The 18,640-nt window shown below is 41.8% G+C and overlaps 1 protein-coding gene across 1 annotated transcript in view; it reads left to right on the top strand.

Moving 5' to 3' along the window:
• Cdh2 (cadherin 2) overlaps positions 1-18,640 on the top strand; it is a 219,903-nt gene that overhangs the window by 191,525 nt on the left and 9,738 nt on the right. The window contains exon 15 of the mRNA XM_036204864.1: positions 15,344-15,508. Coding sequence (XP_036060757.1) covers positions 15,344-15,508 — 165 coding nt within the window. The remainder of the gene's footprint in view (positions 1-15,343; positions 15,509-18,640) is intronic.

The following is an 18,640-nucleotide window of genomic DNA, read 5'->3' as shown; positions in this document are numbered from 1 at the left end:
TGATTGGGAATGGAATGAAGTATTTCCCAAGAAATCACACCAGGTATTACATCAGTACATTTGATAGTATAGTTATGCCATTTCTACTTTTTGAAACAAATGTCAGAAATAGTAATCTGAGAAGAACCTGGCATCCATGGGATTCGTATCATAAATAAATTGTTTTCTGCTTTGAGTGTGTTTGGTGGTGGGCTAATCTGTGTAAGAGTAGCTTTGCTCTCTAGAACCTGAGTTGAATATGTCACTTCCCAGGTCCTCTTCAAACTAATGCATGCCTTTTTTATAGCACAGCACATTCATATCTGGTCTCCATCTTTGACTTTCCTTTTGCACATTTACGAAGTTGTGTCAATTACGCTGAACCTGTAACTGCAGGTTCTGTTTGTGATTTACAAACTCTGAACTCTCATTTAGGAGAGGGGCGTGTTTAAAATGTCTAGAAAACTTGACTCAAGTGTGCAAAGCTGTTTTGAATACTGACTAATTAAAGAGGCTCTGTAAATATACCCCAGGGTTTCTCACTTACATAAATGTATTTAGGTGTTAAAACTTCACATGTGACTTAATTCTTAATTAATCTACCTTTTCACTGACTGATCACATCCTCTCATACACCTGCTTTCGTTATTAGGCTTTTCATGTCAAGGCTTATCATTCTCTCTCTCTCTCTCTCTCTCTCTCTCTCTCTCTCTCTCTCTCTCTCTCTCTCTCTCTCTGTTGTGTATGTATGTGATACGTGTGTGCCTTTTGTTGTGTGCATACGAGAAAGAGGCCAGAGAGGAAGGTGTCAAGTTGAGTACCTAACTCTACTTCTCACATTGAAGGAGAAGTGTAGTTTCAGATAGGCTGCCCAGGCTGTAAGCTTCCAGGGTTTACCTGTCTCTGGCCCCCAATGTTGAATTTATATGCCTGGCTTTTTTATGATGAGTGCCAGAGATTTGAACTCAGGTACTCATATGTGCATAGCAAGTGCTCATACCATCTGAGCCATTTCTCCATCCCCTGTTTATCCCTTTGGAAGTGTAAACCTAAACCCACCTCAGCAGAGCTTCAGTAGAAAAAGAATAGAGGTTCCAAGGCCTGCAGGATCCAGTATTCTCAACATTGTGCCAGGGTTGCTGCCTTTACCTTGCGAGAGCATCCTAACAGGCATCTGGTCCCTTTCACAGCTCCACCCTGGCTTTGGCAGTTAAATCTAAACTTCTCCCTTGCTCCCAGTTAACAATACTGCCCACCTTATTTGATGAGCCCCCTGTGCATTCTAAGCAGAGGCCTGGGGAAGGAGTTGGGGGTAGGAGCAAGCCCGCTCCGCTTGCAGAGCCTCTCATGGCCACTCCTGTCCCCCTCAGAGGTCAGGTGATTTGTCCTTTTGATGGCTGTTTCTGTATAGCATCCGCTTACTTGGGGAGTAGGGAGATAAAAGCAGCTATCGGTGGTCTTTTGTAAAAAAGGCTTGCCTACTCCTGCTATCATGGAAGTAGGCTTCACTTTGTTCTCAGCATATGGTTTCTGAAGCTGTGACCTGTTCCCTTACCTGACTTATTCTTGACATTAGAACATGAATACTAGTCTCAAAAGTTTGAGTAGCCTGTCAAGAAGAGGAGGTTTCCTACAGATTTAAGAGTGCAACCCCCTCCACACACACACAGCAACACTTCCAACATTCTAGAAACCCCCTTTCTCACTCTACCAAGCCAGGTGACTGGCACAAAAAAAAGCAGATTTTTTTACTTCTGTCATAATAGGTCAACATAGATTAAGAATACTTATTGTGGTGATATATTGTGTACCCTAATAAATACCCCTTATATAATGTAGGGATATATTATGTACCCTAATAAAATTTGCCTGAAGATCAGAGAGACAAAGGAACAAGCCACAGCCACCTCTTACATCTGGGACTCCTCAGCCTGAAAAAGCCTCAGTTCCTATCTCCTCACCCCTTATATAATGTAGGGATATAGCGTGTACCCTAATAAAATTTGACTGAAGATCAGAGGACAGAACAAGCCACTAGATTAAACATAGAGGCCAGGCAGTGGTGGCACACACCTTTAATCCTAGCACTCAAGAGGCAGAGATCTGTCTAGATCTCTGAGTTCAAAGCCACCCTGGTTTACATGAGATTGACTCAGTCTAGGAGAGAAACAGAGCCAGGCAGTGGTGGCACACACCTTTACTCCTAGCACTTGGAAGTCAAACGCCTTTAATCCCAGCCCTAGGGAGGAAGTGATGGCTGGGCAGAGAAAGATATATTAGGCATGAGAAGACAGGAACTGAGGCTTTTTCAGGCTGAGGAGTCCTAGAGGTAAGAGGTAGCTGTGGCTTGTTCCTCTGTCTCTCTGATCTTCAGGCACATTTTATTAGGGTACACAATATATCGCAACTTATTTTTACCTTTATATAAACAAACAACATACATTAGATACTTTCTGTGTGTAGACCTGTAACCTCCACCCATGTAGTATAGAAGTGGTTCATTTTGCCATTGAGAAATAACGTTCAGTTGTAAGAAACATCTGCATGTTATGTATTTGCTCTACTGCACTTAAATTTAAATGTTTCCAGTTTGTTTTGACACAGGGTCTCACTGTGTATGGCTGGATGGCCTGGAATTCTCTATGTAAACCAAGCTAACCTCAAATTCACAGTTCTGAATGCTGTGATTAAAGGTATGCACCATCATACCTGGCCTCCAGTTGAGTATTATGAGTGAACCCTCAGTAAACATTCTTTTGTATGTGTTAGGAATATGTCTGCTTGCGAGCATGTGTGTGTCTGTGCAGTTTACACTTCACATCCTAATTACCCAGCATCCTCAATCTCATCATCCCTTTGACCTCTCTAGTCTTAAACTTCAGCCCCTCTGCTGCAGTGGGTCTCATTGTATTTAGTTGAGATATCCCTGCTGGCTTACCGACCACTTGTGTCTTCTTTCATGAAGCTTTAATTCAACTTGCCTTTCTTCTTTCTATAGCCTTGTCTTTTCCTTATTGATCTGATGGAAACATTATACGTGATAGACACAGCTTTTGTCAGAGAAGTTAATTGCAGATCTCATCTCATCCTGTAGCCTGCTCTTTAGAATCTCCTAATGATGACTTACAATGAACAGAATTTTAGTTTTAATGGCAGCCAGCCTGTCATTGCTCCTGTTGTGGTAGGCTTTTGTATTCTATTTAGAAAACCTTATCTGTCGCTGTAATGAACCATCTCTCAAGATGAAATTAAACGATTAAAAGAGAGGTTTGGGAACACTCAGGCTTTTTTGAGTTAAGTACATATGTGAGTACCATGTTATTTTCTAATTTATTTAGGTTTTCTAAAATTTTATTATTTTTTTAAACTTTTCAAGTTATTTATGTGTGCTCCAAGGTGTGTGTGTGTGTGTGTGTGTGTGTGTGTGTATAAGTACATTTGAAAAAAATCTTAATGTTTCAGGTAAGTTTACAACTTTATATGGGACTACATGCATTATAAATAACAGGGTTAGACATGCCTGAAAGTAAAAGGAAGTTGCTGTGGAAATGTGTGAATTATGCTATGTGTTGGGGAAAATAATTTAGATGAAATTGCTTCAGAAAAAAACAAGTTTGAAGTTTTCTAAGACCTTGCATCCTTGTCCTTTGTCTTGGCTATTGTTCTATTGCTATGATGAGACACCATGACCAAGGCAACCTATAGAAGAGTTTTGGGGTGCTTACAGTTTCAGAAAGTGAGTCCATGACCATCATGATGGGGAGCAAGGCAGTGGGTAGGCAGACATGGTGCTGGATCAGTAGCTGAGAGCTCACATCCTGATCCACAAGTATGAGACAGAGAACACAAACTGGAAATGACATGGGCTTTTTGAAACCTCAAAGCTCAGCCCCACTGACACATCTCCTCCTACAAGGCCACACCTCCTAATCCTTTCCAAAACAGTTTCACCAAAGAGGGAACATGTATTCAAAAATGTGAGCCTGTGAGGCCAGTGAAATGGCTCCTTGGGACTTGAATTTGATCCTGGGCTTCACATGATGAAAGGAAAGAATCAAATCCCACAAGTTATCCTCTGACTTATAGATGACACTGTTTTAGTCCTGTTTTTTCTGACCTCTGGCTCTTAACAGTATTTCTACCTCCTCTGCAATGGTTCCTAGGTGTGTGTATGTGTGTGTGTCAGTCTGTCTGTCTGTCTGTGTGTGTGTGTCTCTGTCTCTCTCTCTCTGTCTCTCTCTCTCTTTCTCTCTCTCTCTCTGTCTCTCTCTCTGTCTGTGTGTGTGTGTGTGCGTGTGTGTGTGTGTGTGTGTGTGTGTGTGTGTGTGTGTGTGTGTTGTGATATAGACATTTTGTTTGTGGCTAAACACAGTGAGATTCTTCTTAGAAAACATCTAATACCAACTCTGATGGCTTGAGGGACACATCTGAAAGGTGGATTATTCACCAAGTAAAACATCAGTTTATGCCCTACACTCATGGCTGTGTTTTACTGAGTTTGAAGAATGCAAAACCATGGAGGAGGGAACCACATGAAGTTCTTGTTTCCTGATCCCTTGAAAAATGGGACAGTCTAGAACTGTCCACCCTTAACAGGAGCAATCACTGGAAACTAGATGCCTTTCTCCAAGCAAGCTGAGCATGTTCTAGTGAGTTTCCCTTGCTCTCGTTTGTCCTGGGGTAGATTTAGTGGTTTATATCGTTAGTCTGTACTTGTGGATGGTTATTTCTGCAGACCCTGATTACATTATATATTAATTACTGGGCTTTCGATGAACAAAAACAGATTTCTATGAGAGGGCTCTGTTATGTTCTGAATGCATAAGATAGCTTTCTGTACTGCCGATTGTAGAAGAAAGAAAGCCCACCGATATATTCCACACACTGATTCGACACGATGACTTCTCTGACTAGTGAAGCCTCAATAAAATGTATTTCTTCCTTCCTCAACAGTAACTGAGTGTCAGGCTGTGAGCATGTGAAGAGGATTAGGGACCCAGTGTGCTCTCAGTCCTGCCATTTTCTACCTGTGCCTTTCACTCGCCTAACCACATGTATCTGCAGTCACTGATGGCATCCTTATTGAAGGATAATTATTTTCTATGGGTTTAAGGTATAAGCCTACAAGTGGTGACTCATCACTTATGCTCCCAAATCCCTGGGAAGATTCCTTGAGCCATATACCTGGGAAGAATAATAAATGGGTTTAGAGAAATCTGTTGGCGTTTTGCCAAAGCAGGTTAGGTATTTATGCCTGGAAAATCTGTGATGTGTTCTGTATGGTCAGTTTTGACACCACCCATGAGAGTTTGCACACATCTGGCCTAGCAGATGTGGCACAGGGTTATGCATCTCTGCACACAGATGAGAAAAAGCAGATAGTGTAGCTCATGCAGATGAGATGAGCATCATATGCAGAGTGCACCATGACCAAGGAGGCCAGCTTTCATTATGGGAGAAAGCCAACTTTCCTTATGGTCTTCTCTGCAGACTTAGAATTCTCTCTCTGAGTGTGACCCAATTGTGTTAAGAATCACATGTCATTTCAGGATGCGTGCAGGAAGTCATGATCAGCTTCCTTTAGTGGCTCATGTCTCAGGCACCAAAGCAATCCAAAAGTAATTATTAGATCTGCTGAGTCAGCACTGGAGCGGATTCCCAGCCTCTCCATAACAGCAAATGTGCATTCAGCAGAGTTCGTAGCTTTGATCTGGGATGTGACTTTTTGGTGTGGACATTTTAATGGTTAATCCTGTGATGATTTTTAACTTGATGGCATCTAGAATTACTGTGGAAACAGATTTACAGATTTCTGGCATATCCATAAGGTTGTTTCCAGATTGGGTTGAGGAGGGAAGGCCTACCATCTCATGATTTGGGGGTCTCAAACTGAATGAAAAGAAAGAGTGAGCTGGGTACCAGCATTCTTTGCTGTGTGCTTTCTGACTGTGGATGCAGGGTGGCCAACTGTTGCATGTACCTGCTGCTGGATGGACTATATGCCCGAGCTTTGAGTGAAAAATGAACTTTTGAACAAGGGGAATGATGAATACCACAGCTTCGTTTCTCCTCCCATCACCCCACAGCTTTGCACTTTGAACTGCACAAACAGTGTACTTCCTGGCATGCTATGTAACCAGCCTGTCTACCTTTACCCCTCAGGAAGCATCTCAAGGCCCCTTAGCTTGGAAATCCTGACTGAATCAACTGCGTGTGCACTGTGCCCTGCCAGCTTTCAGGTCTTCCTCTCCACAGAGCTCCCGTGCCCTAACAATGAACCTGGGCTCTGTAAGAGCAGAGACTTCTCATAGTTGTTGTTTATTCCCATCATGGCATCTGGCAGCACAAAAAAGAATGTTGGCTCAGGAATGTCACTGGGCCTCCTTTCTCAATTGCTAACCTAGTTTGTACCAATGAGACGTGTTGAACACCACTGATAACTTCTCTTTCATCACACGAGGTCCTAACATCTGGTGTATAAATGCTGACCATTACCCAGACCTGTGAGAACTGCCCTTAGTCCCTGTGCTGGAGATCAGACACAGTTACATTTTCGTGACTGTGCCTGTGTATTATCAGCAAGGCTAATGACTTAGCGATGACATACTAGGTAGTCACTGGTCGTTAGTCTTTAGAGCAGGCCAAGGATAAGATCCAATTAAGTGTTTAAATATGACTTGCAAAATTGAGTACATAAACCAAGTTTAAAAACCAGGTTTTTAAATATGACTAACCAAATTGCTGAAAACACAAAGTCTGAATATACAGTTTGGACAAGGAAAATCTAGAATGCAGGCATGCCGCCTAGACATAGCAATGGGACACAGTTACAAGAAAACTCCTGGAAGCCCATCCAGGCCCTTTCTCTGCTTGTGCCAGGGAGTCTGTAGGCAACCAGGCCTGACCATCTGACAGAACTAGAATATTATTTAACTGTGGTGTAGTTGGTCCCTTGAAATCATTATCTTACAAAATCTTTCTGCTTCATAAGCAAACTACCAGATGGCAGGATCTGGACATGACTGTGAGGACCACTTTCTGCATCTTTATCATTGGCTAGGCTCCCTCCTAACGAGGCTCCAAGTCATCCATCCATGGATACCCACCTGCAAATGCTAGCACATGTTCGTTATTTTAAGAGCAAACCTGAATTCACAGAAGGAGAGTTACATCAGAGATGGCATCAGCACATTGTTAGTCCCCTTTGCCATGGCAGGTTCACATTCCTGGGCTGGAGAAAGCGTGGGATACAGACTGGTCAGTGCCCATCCATCTTCTGCTCAGTGAATGTCTTTAACGTACATGTAATTGCTATGTTTCATACCTTTCTGTTCCTGTCATTTCATGTGAATGAACACAAAATGTTACGTAGTTAGTTTTAACATTCATTTTTTATGGCTAATCATAAGCATACTATTTCATACATAGGGGAAATGAAATATATCAGTAAGCAAGAGAAAATAATAACTTGAATGTCGAGAAGTGTCAGCTGATCAAGAAGGAAGAAGGAAAGGAAGGGGAGGTTAGAAGAAGAAAAAGGACTAATAGCATATGATGCTAAAGTGCTGCAGACCAGGGTGTGGCCAGCATCCAGCTCCACCCTCTGCCGCTTCTAATGCATAAAGACTGTTTGGAGCACAGCCAAGAGCCGAGTCCCTGTGTTTCTATCTTATACCCACTTCAACAGCAGCAGAGCGGAGGAGGTACAGGAGATTGTGTGCCCAGCCATCCTGAAGCACTGACTATCTAGCCCTTATGGCTATTTCAGTGACTAATAAAACTTTCTGTCGATTTGTGGTCAATTTCTTTTTCTCTCTTTCTCTTTATTTCTCTTCCTTTCTTTCCTTCCTTCTTTCTCCCAACATAGTTTGAATTCTGAGTATTAATTTATTTATGCCCAGGAATTATATGCTTGTTATCTACTCTAGTCACATATATAAGCTATGATGGAGCCAACATCTGAACAAAATCACTTGACTTCAGAATCCAGAGTTATAAAGTTGAACACTAGGGTTTCTTTGTTGAAATGACTTTTTTGTAAATTCATCTTGAAACATAGAATAGTCTTTCTTAAGATACTCCAAGATAGTGCATAGAAAGGAGGGAAGAATTTCAAGTCTATCTCACCATATCCTCAGCCAACACTGCTCTTTCTTTAACTGTTTTTGTGTTTTCTTCAAGGTCCAAGAAGGGGTTACTGAGTGGTGACATTTTTTATTTTTGTAAAAACCTGTAGGTTGGGGTGAAAATACAGAACAGAAGATAGTTTTAGTGGCAACACTTACCTCTCAAGACAGGAAAGACTTTGAGGATAAGGAGTGATTTATGTCTGCAGCCTATGACCAAATTTCATAGGAAGAACAGGAAATTCCAGGTATCTATAGAAAATTTATTTTTCATAATTCAGAAATATCTTTATAAAAGGCATTAGACTAGATGACAGATGAGTGCCAGGTAGCAAGTCTCTTGTGCTAGCACTTGAGAGGTGGAGTGAAAAGATCATGAGTTCAAAGCCAGTGTCAGATACAAATTAAATTAATTTAAGACCAGTGTAGGGATATCTGAGACCCAGACTTACACATGCATACATGCATACTCTATGACTTCAGTAACCACACTTGCGATTCAAGAGAAAGTGTTTATTGAGTCCAGTTGTACATTTGTTTCACGTTTCCCCCCAAAAAATACTTCAAATTTCACTATTGGAGACAGTTTGTGACAAAATTTTACCAAAACCAGTTTCTGCAACAAAATGGTGATTGGTGCTTTAAAGAAAGAAGTGTCAGGTCGTTCACAATTCTAGAAACACAACATCTCCAAGCTGTCAGGATAGTGCATGTGTTCAATAAGCCAAGGAAAAGGGAATGGTGAATGTGTTCCCTTAAAGTGGGGGCTTAGCCTCTCCCCAATGAGAAATGCCAGACTGGCTTCCCCGTGAGATTGGAACACAAGAGAGAGTGTCCTTTAAATATGCCACATTACTGTTACTTGATCTCTAGTAGGTTTACAATTCAATCAGAAAAGCTTTTAGCACCAGGCAGTGGTGGCACGTGCCTTTAATCCTAGCACTGGGGAGGTAGAGGCAGGTGGATCTCTGTGACTTCATGGCCAGCCTGGGCTACAGAGTTCCAGGAAAGGCACAAAGCTACACAGAAAAACCCTGTCTCAAAAAAAAAAAAAAAAAAAAAAAAAAAAAGGAAAGAAAAGCTTTTAGCAAACCTTTCGTGTGGTGATACCTAATAACCAATGAGCTCTGCTTATCTGTTGGCACCGTTTGACCTCTGTGTATGGTGTCTATCCTAACTGACCGGCTGGGGAAGATCAGTCTTGTGTCCTATACATAATGATTGCACAGGAGTCAGACATTGCATGGTGATGCACTAGCGCCCTATGACTGCCTCAGTTATTTTAGCACCAGATGCTGTGGGTGGTGGAAGGATGCGCATTTCTTCACTCTCCCTTTCTTTTCCATGTTGGTGTGGAGATTCCTTCACCCATGCCATGGTCAGCTTCTTTTCAGTTTGCAAATTTCAGTTTTTCACTTGGACATTTGTTTTATATCTTATAGTCGCTTGGTCCTGAAACGAACTGTTTACTTTGTCTGTCATCCTGAAGGTACCTTGTCTGTCTGTCCTGCCATCCTAAAGCCACTCTGTCTGGTTGTCCTGAAGCCACTTTGTCTGTCTGGTCACCCTGAGCCTAATTTGTTTGTCTGTCCTGCCATCCTGAAGCCATTTTGCTCCAATAAAAAGAAATGCTTTCTCTGGTAACAGGCCTGGCCTAGGACAGGGCAAAATTCTTCACTAACCAAATGGCCTGATCATTGGTCATGGACTTAAACATTTTCCAACTTCTCTATATACAGATACTTGTGGGATCTAAGAGCTTTATCTGTGTGTAAGGGATGGGATATGTGCATGACCATGTTCATATGTATGTGCAGGGCATTTACACGTATGTTCAAGTGTTGGTGGAGGCCAGAGATCAGCATCCTGTGTCTTTCTAGATCATTCTCCATGAATTTTGAGATGAGGATGCTCAGTAAATCAAGAATTAATTAATTCAGCTATACTCATTGGACAGTAAGTCTCCACTTCCCAGCACTGGGATTCCAGGCAGTGTTACTATGCCCAACATTTTATGCAGTTCTGGGGAGTGAGACTCAGGTCCTCTTGCTGGCATGGCAACACTTTGCCTACTGAGTGTTTCCGCTGCCTCAAAGCCTTATTCTTACAGTTAGTCAGATTGGTCTGTGAACTTGGTCAAACATGGACCTTGCTTAGCTTCAGAAATCAATGGAATCCGAGCAAAAGCATCACGCAAAAGTTTCTGTTTGGTTATATGAGATGCCATATGGGGACAAACTAATGTGATTTCACAGACCACGGGATGAAGGGTGACTTCTTCTTTTTATCTTCTTAGAGCTTAAAAAATGGCATTTGGCAGTCAGTAGATGCTCCCTGAGTCTCTGTGGAATATGCCAGATGAATGTTTCCATCACTCCCCCAAAGAAGCTGAAATTCTATACATTCTTTGGGGAATTTAGTTCCCTAAAATATTTGCCTGAAAGCCTATAATTTTATATATTCTGATGCTCTGCTTTGTTTTATTTTATTATTTTATTTTATTTTATCTTATTAGCACAACCAAATGCCTTAAGGTAGATTCATGCTATTATCATATGAATCAACTATAAATCATTACAAGTCAGTAGAATTTAACAACAGAAGCCAGAGCCAGAGCCTCAGCTGCTATTAACCTCCCACTAGTTCTCCCAAAATTAAATCACCCTTAAAGCATTCTAAATCTTAAGAGAGAAAAAAAGGTTTAGCTCTTTAATGCAAGTATTAATATTGCGCAAGTAATACAAAGGCCTGACTCCACGCCTACTTTTAACGATTCTTGCCAATTAACACGCATCCCAGAGGTGAATTGAAGTACAATTTCGTTTGACTTCCATTTGAAAACCAAATTTCTTTGAGAAATTCACATTGTAAAAGTTGCCGGTTATGAGACAAGTATCAGAGCCATTCAGCCTTCAGGGACCTGGGATCTAAATCAAGAGCTCTCACTGTTCACCCTCTTCATGACTTAGACTGTGGACCCCAAAGACCTGCAGAGAATTTTGGGTCTCTGTAATTCTCCTTTTAATTCTTATTCTACATGTTATAATTTTTGTGTTTAAGGAAAACATGATGGGATTGAAATTCATATAGAGTGAGCTTTTATCAAAATGTCTAAAATTGAGCCCTCAGGGCAGGGCTTTTTGCCATATAACACAGAATGACATCAATAGCAAAGCCTGTCCCTTGACCCCTAGACCCTGCCACATCCTCCCTGCCACCAGTGAGTGCTCTTGCCATAGACCAGAGGGAGCCACAACAAAGAAACTCTTAAGTCTCCCCTGTAACCCAGCTTCTGGCTTGCTGTAAATCAAGGGCTTTCTGATTCTTTTTGATCCCATTATAACTGAACAACTTACCAGGTTTTTATCATCATGGGAAGATAAGTCACCCTGGCACTGTTCTCAGTGACAGGACTGGGGTCCTGTAATGTGATCCAAGTCACATCTCTTGAATCAGCTGTTCTTTTGCTAGATGGCCTGAACATCATCCCTGCAATTATATTCAACACTTGATTCCAACCAACACTTTCTATAAGCTTGGACAAAAGTGTGTGTGTGTGTGTGTGTGTGTGTGTGTGTGTGTGTGTGTGTGTTTTGTATATATTATGTAGTATATGCACAAATGTGTATATACATGCATAAGCTAAGTGGATGACGTGGTGTGTCCTATTTTATCCTTTTGAGACAGTTTTGTTTTTCACTGAACTTGAAGCTGGATGGGAAGCCAACCAGCGTCAGCAATCCCCCTTTCTCTGCCTGCACCCACATCAGCACTTAGGTGACAACATCATACAGCTGTTTGTATGGGTGCTGGGGATCTGAACTCAGGTCCTCCTCATGCTGGCACAGCAAATGTTCTCACCCAGTGAGCCATCTCTTCAACCCTACTCTCTCGCTCTTGCAGAAGTAGGTCAGAGCTTCAGAAAGAAATACCTGCAGATTAATAACCTGCTACCGGAGTGTATATCTGTGCTCTGTGAGTGTGCTGGCCAGAAGACAGCGCTGTTGAAGAAGGAGCTGCTGCAATGTGTCACCCTGGAAGGATGGGAGCTTTCCCCTCTTATAGAGCTTTCCGTTTTCCTATCAGAAATGTGTCTGTTTGCGATTTATCTGAACATTTTAAGTGGTGCTAGCCAGTTGAAATGTGCTTGAACTTGCAACCTGAAAATACAGTGGACATTCCCGGGAAGTCAGGGTAGAGGGGTCTGTCCAATGGTAGAATATCTTAAGTTAAACCATCAGGCTTACTTCGTTTGCTTTGGAAAAGAAACCGCTCAGGTATGGCAACTCTTCAAAAAGAAACCATTTACTTGGGGGCTCACTTACAATTTTAGAGGTTTAGTCTATTACCACTGTGGTGGGGAACATAGGGAGATGTGTGGTGGCATGCAGGCAGACATGGTGCAGGAGAAGGATCCCAGAGTTCTACACCCAGACTTCCAGGCTCCAGAAAGAGCAAGAGAAAGAGTGGGCCTGGCTTGAGCATTCGAAACCCCAAAGCCCAGCCCCCAGTGACACACATCCTCCAACAAGGCCACACCTTCTAATACCTGTCAGTAGTGCCACTCCCAATGACTAAGCATATAAATCTATGAGCCTGTGGGGGCCATTCATAATCAAACTTGTGCATCCTCTGTATTCTCATTACTGTCACATTAAAGTATCACCAGATACATCCAAGAGTATCAGGGACTATGTCATCTGGTGAAAGATGGTCTTTAAACATAAGATTAACCTTTTTTTCTGTAATTAAGACTTCCTAATCAAGCGATTTCAAGCTGAAGGTAGAAGCATTTAACTGTCAATATTCTTACCACTTCATTTCCCTTTTCTAGGACAAGAATACCCTTGTATTGACTGAGGATACCCTTGCTTCACTGGCCTCTCCTGAATTCACTAGTTGAACAATTAAACACAGCCTGAAAATCTCATTTCTTTCTGTTAAAGCTTTTAACGTTTTTGAAATTATTCTCTCTTGGTGCTGGTTTAAAGACTTTCTCAAGGCATGTTACTTTAGGACAGCTCATAAGTTCTCTAACTTTGAAATCGGAGCACATCACTGCTAAAGCCTCTCTCCCTGGTTGTTTATGGATGACTTGAGGCATTCTTCCCAGGTCTTTGTTCACGCTGTTCATAATATCCTTCCATGACGGTGTCTCTCTGGCCCACATGAAGTTCAAGGTTCAAACCTAAACTCAGTTGTCCACTAGATCTTTTAAACATGAGTGATATTCAAAGTTTGTGACCTCCTGTCTTACCCTTTGTGCCCCTCTATGGCTTGCCATTCTCTGTACACCACACGGCACATTCCTGGTTGAGGTGACTTTTCCATCCACCTACTCCAGGCCCGTTACCCACCAGCTGCATCAAACTGTAGGTAAATGAGAACTCCTCCTTCACTGGCATAGTGTTACATGTAAGATCAGACACATTGAAGATAGGCACCGTAGTTTATTTCTCACTTTGACCTACTGACCATGTGACTTGGAGCAAGCCACTCAGCCACCTCAGAGTCTGTCACCCACAATCTAGAAAGGCAACAAAGAAGCGTTCTTCATAGACAACAGGCAGAAATTCTTCATGAAGAGACTGGCAGAGTCGCTGGCCCATGTGGATAGGAAGTTTTCTGAACTTCCTTTTGTGTCCCAGGATACTTCAGTTGTTCCTCAGCCTTCCTTTCTTTGTCCAGATCATCTATGCAGCTCAGCTCTCTTTAAATCCATTCTTGTATCTTGGGCTTGACTCACTGTCGTAGGCTGTGAAAGGAGCCAGGCTGTGGAGTCTAACACATCCACAGTCCAAGTCTGTTTTGTGTGTTAATATCTCCAAGACCATGGGTGGGTGACTTGGGTTCATTGCAACTCTATGTCTTCATATCTTAAACAGAGATGATAAAATGTGTTAAAAAGATTAAATGAGCAGACATATGTACAGCACCTAGCACACTGCCAGACATAGTAACTGTTTGAGTTCTGAATAAATCAGCCACTGTGAAGATACTTAGAAAGCATTTAAGTGGAGTTTAGACAGAGCAGCGCAGGCTGAACCAATACTAGAAAGTTGGTGTTTGCTGTGAATGTCAGTGTTGAATGGTTAAGCACTTTGGGTAAGCTCAGGACTTGTCATTTTGTAACCAGAATGTAGACCAATGTTTTTCAATCTTCCTAATTCTGTGACCCTTTAATACAGCTCCTCATGCTGTGGTGACGCTCCAACCATAAAATTATTTTGTTACGACTTCATAACTATAATTTTGCTACTGTTGTGACTTGTAATGGAAATAGCTGATATACAGGATATCTGATATATGACTCCCCAGGGGTTATGACCCACATGCTGAAAACCACTGATGTAGAGGTTTGAAAACTACAAAGTTTGCCCAAACTGGAATTGGATTCTATTTCAATGTATAGTGGGTTTCCTTGTGTACTCCTGAGCAGGTTGCTGGTGCATTAACTGAAAATAGTTGGGAGAGCCCAGCCTATGCCCAGAGGACCCTTTTCACAGCATCACCTTGCCTCTCTACAAATGCACAGGCTGTTTCTCCAGAACATTCTACAGGGCTACATGGAAAGGAACCAGACTCATCCTGGCCCAGCATGCATAGATCAAACTGTTTCTCTAAAGGAAAGACAAGAAAGTATTTTGGTTCTGTGGGCTACACAGAGCCCCTGGGGCTTATTTTTCTTCCCTGATATTTTAAGTAACTATTTGAAAATATGAAGGCCATTCTTAAGGAAAACTAGGACACAAGTCAGACAGGCCCATAGACCATAATTTATGGATAAGAAATTCAAAACTCTGGAAGGAAGGGAGAGATGCGAGGTTGGGTTTCAACCTTGATGCACCAATGCTTTCCTCAGAGAGAAGAGAAATGCACCCCATTACTTGTTTTTGATGTTGAAGACATTAGTGCGTTGCTGATCTGGGGCATACTGTTGTTGGAGCCTTAGTCATCTTGGAGTGAGACCTCATCACACTGCTGTCTCCCATTGGTAGCTGATGAGGAGTGCTTTAAAACAGATGGAGCACAGACTGCAGAGATGGAAAACACAGAAGAAAGAGCTGTGTGAAAGAAATATTTAATCATAACATGAAAAACTCCCAGTGGCAACTTTTCCATTATGTTAAATTATACTCATTTCCATGCGTTCCGAATATGTGTTTAAAAACAAAGGTTGTAATCTTCCTCCTTCTTGGTGCTCATCTCCGATGGATTTCTAATTCCCTCCCATGCAGGACTATGACTTGAGCCAGCTCCAGCAACCAGATACCGTAGAGCCTGACGCCATCAAGCCTGTGGGGATCAGACGGCTAGATGAGAGGCCCATCCATGCCGAGCCACAGTACCCTGTCCGATCTGCAGCCCCACACCCTGGGGACATTGGGGACTTCATCAATGAGGTGCAGAGACTTGCTTTCTTTTTTTTAAATTTTATTTCATTAACACATATTAACTATACAGGATCAGTTTCATTATGACATTGTATGCACATATATAATGTGTTTTGTTTATTCACCCCATTCCATCTCTTGACCACTCATCCCCCTCCTTCTCCCAAATAGTGCCCCTTCTGCTTTTATGTCTTTCTTTGTGGTGAACTTAAGTGCTTAATTAGGGTTAGTTACATGGATGTGAGTTGGGCGTTATATATAGGAGCATTAGCAACTAACCAGGGGCTATACCATTGAAGAAAATGACTCACTTTCTTATAGAATATTTTATTGTATGCTTAATGTTAGGTCTCTGTGAGCAACACATTTGGGACATATGTGTTGAATGTATTGAATATAATTCATTAAAATGTCATTATTTTTGAGTTTATGTTTATCTGAAAACAGATATGACTCGAGTGACAGAGAGCAAGCTGGTTTTTTTTTAATGTATGTGCAGGTGTACATGTATGTGCAGGTGTATGTGTGAACCTACATTCACACGTGTTTGGAGACTAAAGGACAACCTAGGGTAACATGCTGTAGGCACTGTCTGTCTTGATTTTTTGAGACATAATCTCTTACTGACCTGGAACTCACCATGTAGGCTAGCCTGGCTGGCCATCAAGCTTCAATGACCATCCACCTGTTTCCACCTTCCCAGTGCTGGGATTACAAGCATATGCCACCCAGACTGACCTTTTTTCACATGGACATTGAGGATCAAACTTAGGTCCTCAAGAGGATGCACATTATAGACTGAGCTGTCTTTTCAGCACCCTGAATTGTTTCAATCAAGTTGCATTGTACAATGGCATTCTCCTAGAGGATTTTTTTTCCTCTAGACTGCAAGCAACAAACAGACTAGTACTGCCCTGCGCTCTAACTTCATTTATTAGTATTAGTAATCTAACAGGAGTTCTCTTTTTCTACACTGCACACTTTGAACCCACAGCTGCTGAGAATTCACCACATCCCCATCAACTCATCACATGGCATTAGCTGAAAGAGTTAAGTTAAATACCATGTGATTTTAACACTGGCCTTGTAGAGGAGGTTTAAAAGCCTCCACATGAGAGAGCAAATTCTCTGTTGGATGCAACAAACACAATTTCACTGTCAGAGTTCTCTGTCATTCCCTTATTTCATTGCTCCCAAGAGTCCTATGGCTGATACTAAAGTTTTGACAGAGAATGACTTGTGCTTCTTCTGTTTAGATACTGGCCAGGCTTTTACTCAAATGCTCTCCCAGGATTTTTATTGTTCATATAAGACAGGGATAGCTATTGCTACTGACAGAATGTATAGCAGGAGCTGTGTTCACTGCTCAGATGCTGGGCACTCCAAAGTCAGCATTGGTCTCCATATATCACAAGGTGCAAGGTGGCCATTGATGAGCCGGGAGCAGGCTTTCTTTTGGCTACCAACTAGCTCCCAAATCATGACACAGAGATAATATTAGGTAGGAATGCTTGGCCTAGCTCTTATAACTTAAACTAACCTGTTTCTCTTCATCTGCATTTTGCCTTAGGGCTTTTTCACCTTTCATTCTGTACATCCTACTCTTCCTCTGGTTGGCTGAAGGTCCCAGTGTCTCCCTAGTTTTGTCTTCTCTCTCTTTTGAACCTAGATTCATCCTCCTACTTAACTCTCTGCCCTCCAGCCCGCCTATCCCTCTTCTGCCTAGTTATTGGCTGTTCAGCTTTTTATTAGACCAATCAGGTGCCTTAGGTAGGCAAGGTGAAGTAGCAACACATGATCACATATTAAACAAAGGCAACAAAAACCAATGTAACACATCTTTGCCTAGTTAAAGTAATATTCCACAACATGAGCCTCTTATTTCATTGGCTTTATTGACATCGTCATATAATATATAAATGTCAGCAGTCTATTGTAGAGTTGCCTATGTAGTTAGTTTTGAAATGGGGACTGGCAATTTTGCTCAGTGGATAGAGGCACATGCCATCATCTGATGGTCTGAGTTTGATCTTGATAGCCACATGATGGAAGGGGAGAACTGATCCTCACAGTTGTCCTCTCACTTCCATATGAACACAGTGGCACACACACAATAAATAAAGTATAAGAATAATAACTTATTTGACAAAGTTTCAAAACAGATTTGGAGTATTTCTCCGCATCTATAACTTTCTATTGTTGTCTTTTCCTGAGTGAAAAGAGGCTGCTTTTAAACATGCTGACTTCTGTTAAGTAGGTAACAGGCTAATTTGTGGCAGATACACATTAAGATCATATAGGAGGTTTAAAAAAAAAAAAGAATGCCAGTATTTCCCTTTTTCTATAATCTGTGTTCCGACTTGCCCTGTTCTTACACACAGAGCTGCTTAGAGACAATTGCAGGAAATTATGAACAACTTTAGAGGTTTCTCTTTTTATAAGAATACCCAATGGGCTTGTGTCTGGATTTGTTGTGTGTTGTTCTGAGAAAATGTGGTTGAATTATCCTCTTTGTTGTTGTTTTAAGATATAATGAATTTTAGAACTATAGGTGTGAGAACTGGATTTCCTTGCAATCAAGAGTTTGAATGTGTAGAATTCAAAAGCTTAGGTGCTTCTGTATGGCCTGCTGGTATTAGTTCATTGTGAAAGTCAATCTTAGCCCTGATAGTCTTCTCTTGGAAATAAAAATCAAGCACTAAGTGAAGTTATAAGGCTAATCACGTCCTGATTCCTGCCATTCCCCTCATTCCCCTAGGTCTTCTTACACTGCAGCCCTCAGATGTTTGCAGTCCCCCAAAGCATGACCCTTTTGAACAGGAAAAATCCACACATTCTTGATCTGCAAGGCTACTGTAGCCATGAGGATACAGTGCAAACATCTTGTCTATGAAACTGTCCTTGATATGTCTGGAAAGACCAAATGATGCCCCTCCCGGCATAATCCTCCCCAGCTGCCTAGAGTGTGACTGTAAATATCCAGTCTGCCATTGGAGAGTGTGAATGTCCATATTCTCTCTTCCATTTGAGGGTGCAACTGCCAATATTTTCGTCTCTCACCTGAGTACAGGAGTTCTCCAGAGCAAAGGCTATTTCTTGTTCTGTGTGGCTGTGAGGTTCAGTACTTTAGATGTGTGAAGT

The sequence above is a fragment of the Onychomys torridus genome, chromosome 13 (assembly GCF_903995425.1).
Source record: "Onychomys torridus chromosome 13, mOncTor1.1, whole genome shotgun sequence".
Classification (NCBI taxonomy): domain Eukaryota; kingdom Metazoa; phylum Chordata; class Mammalia; order Rodentia; family Cricetidae; genus Onychomys; species Onychomys torridus.
Note: the sequence above shows the minus strand (reverse complement) of the source record. Positions and strands in the feature narration are given on the sequence as shown.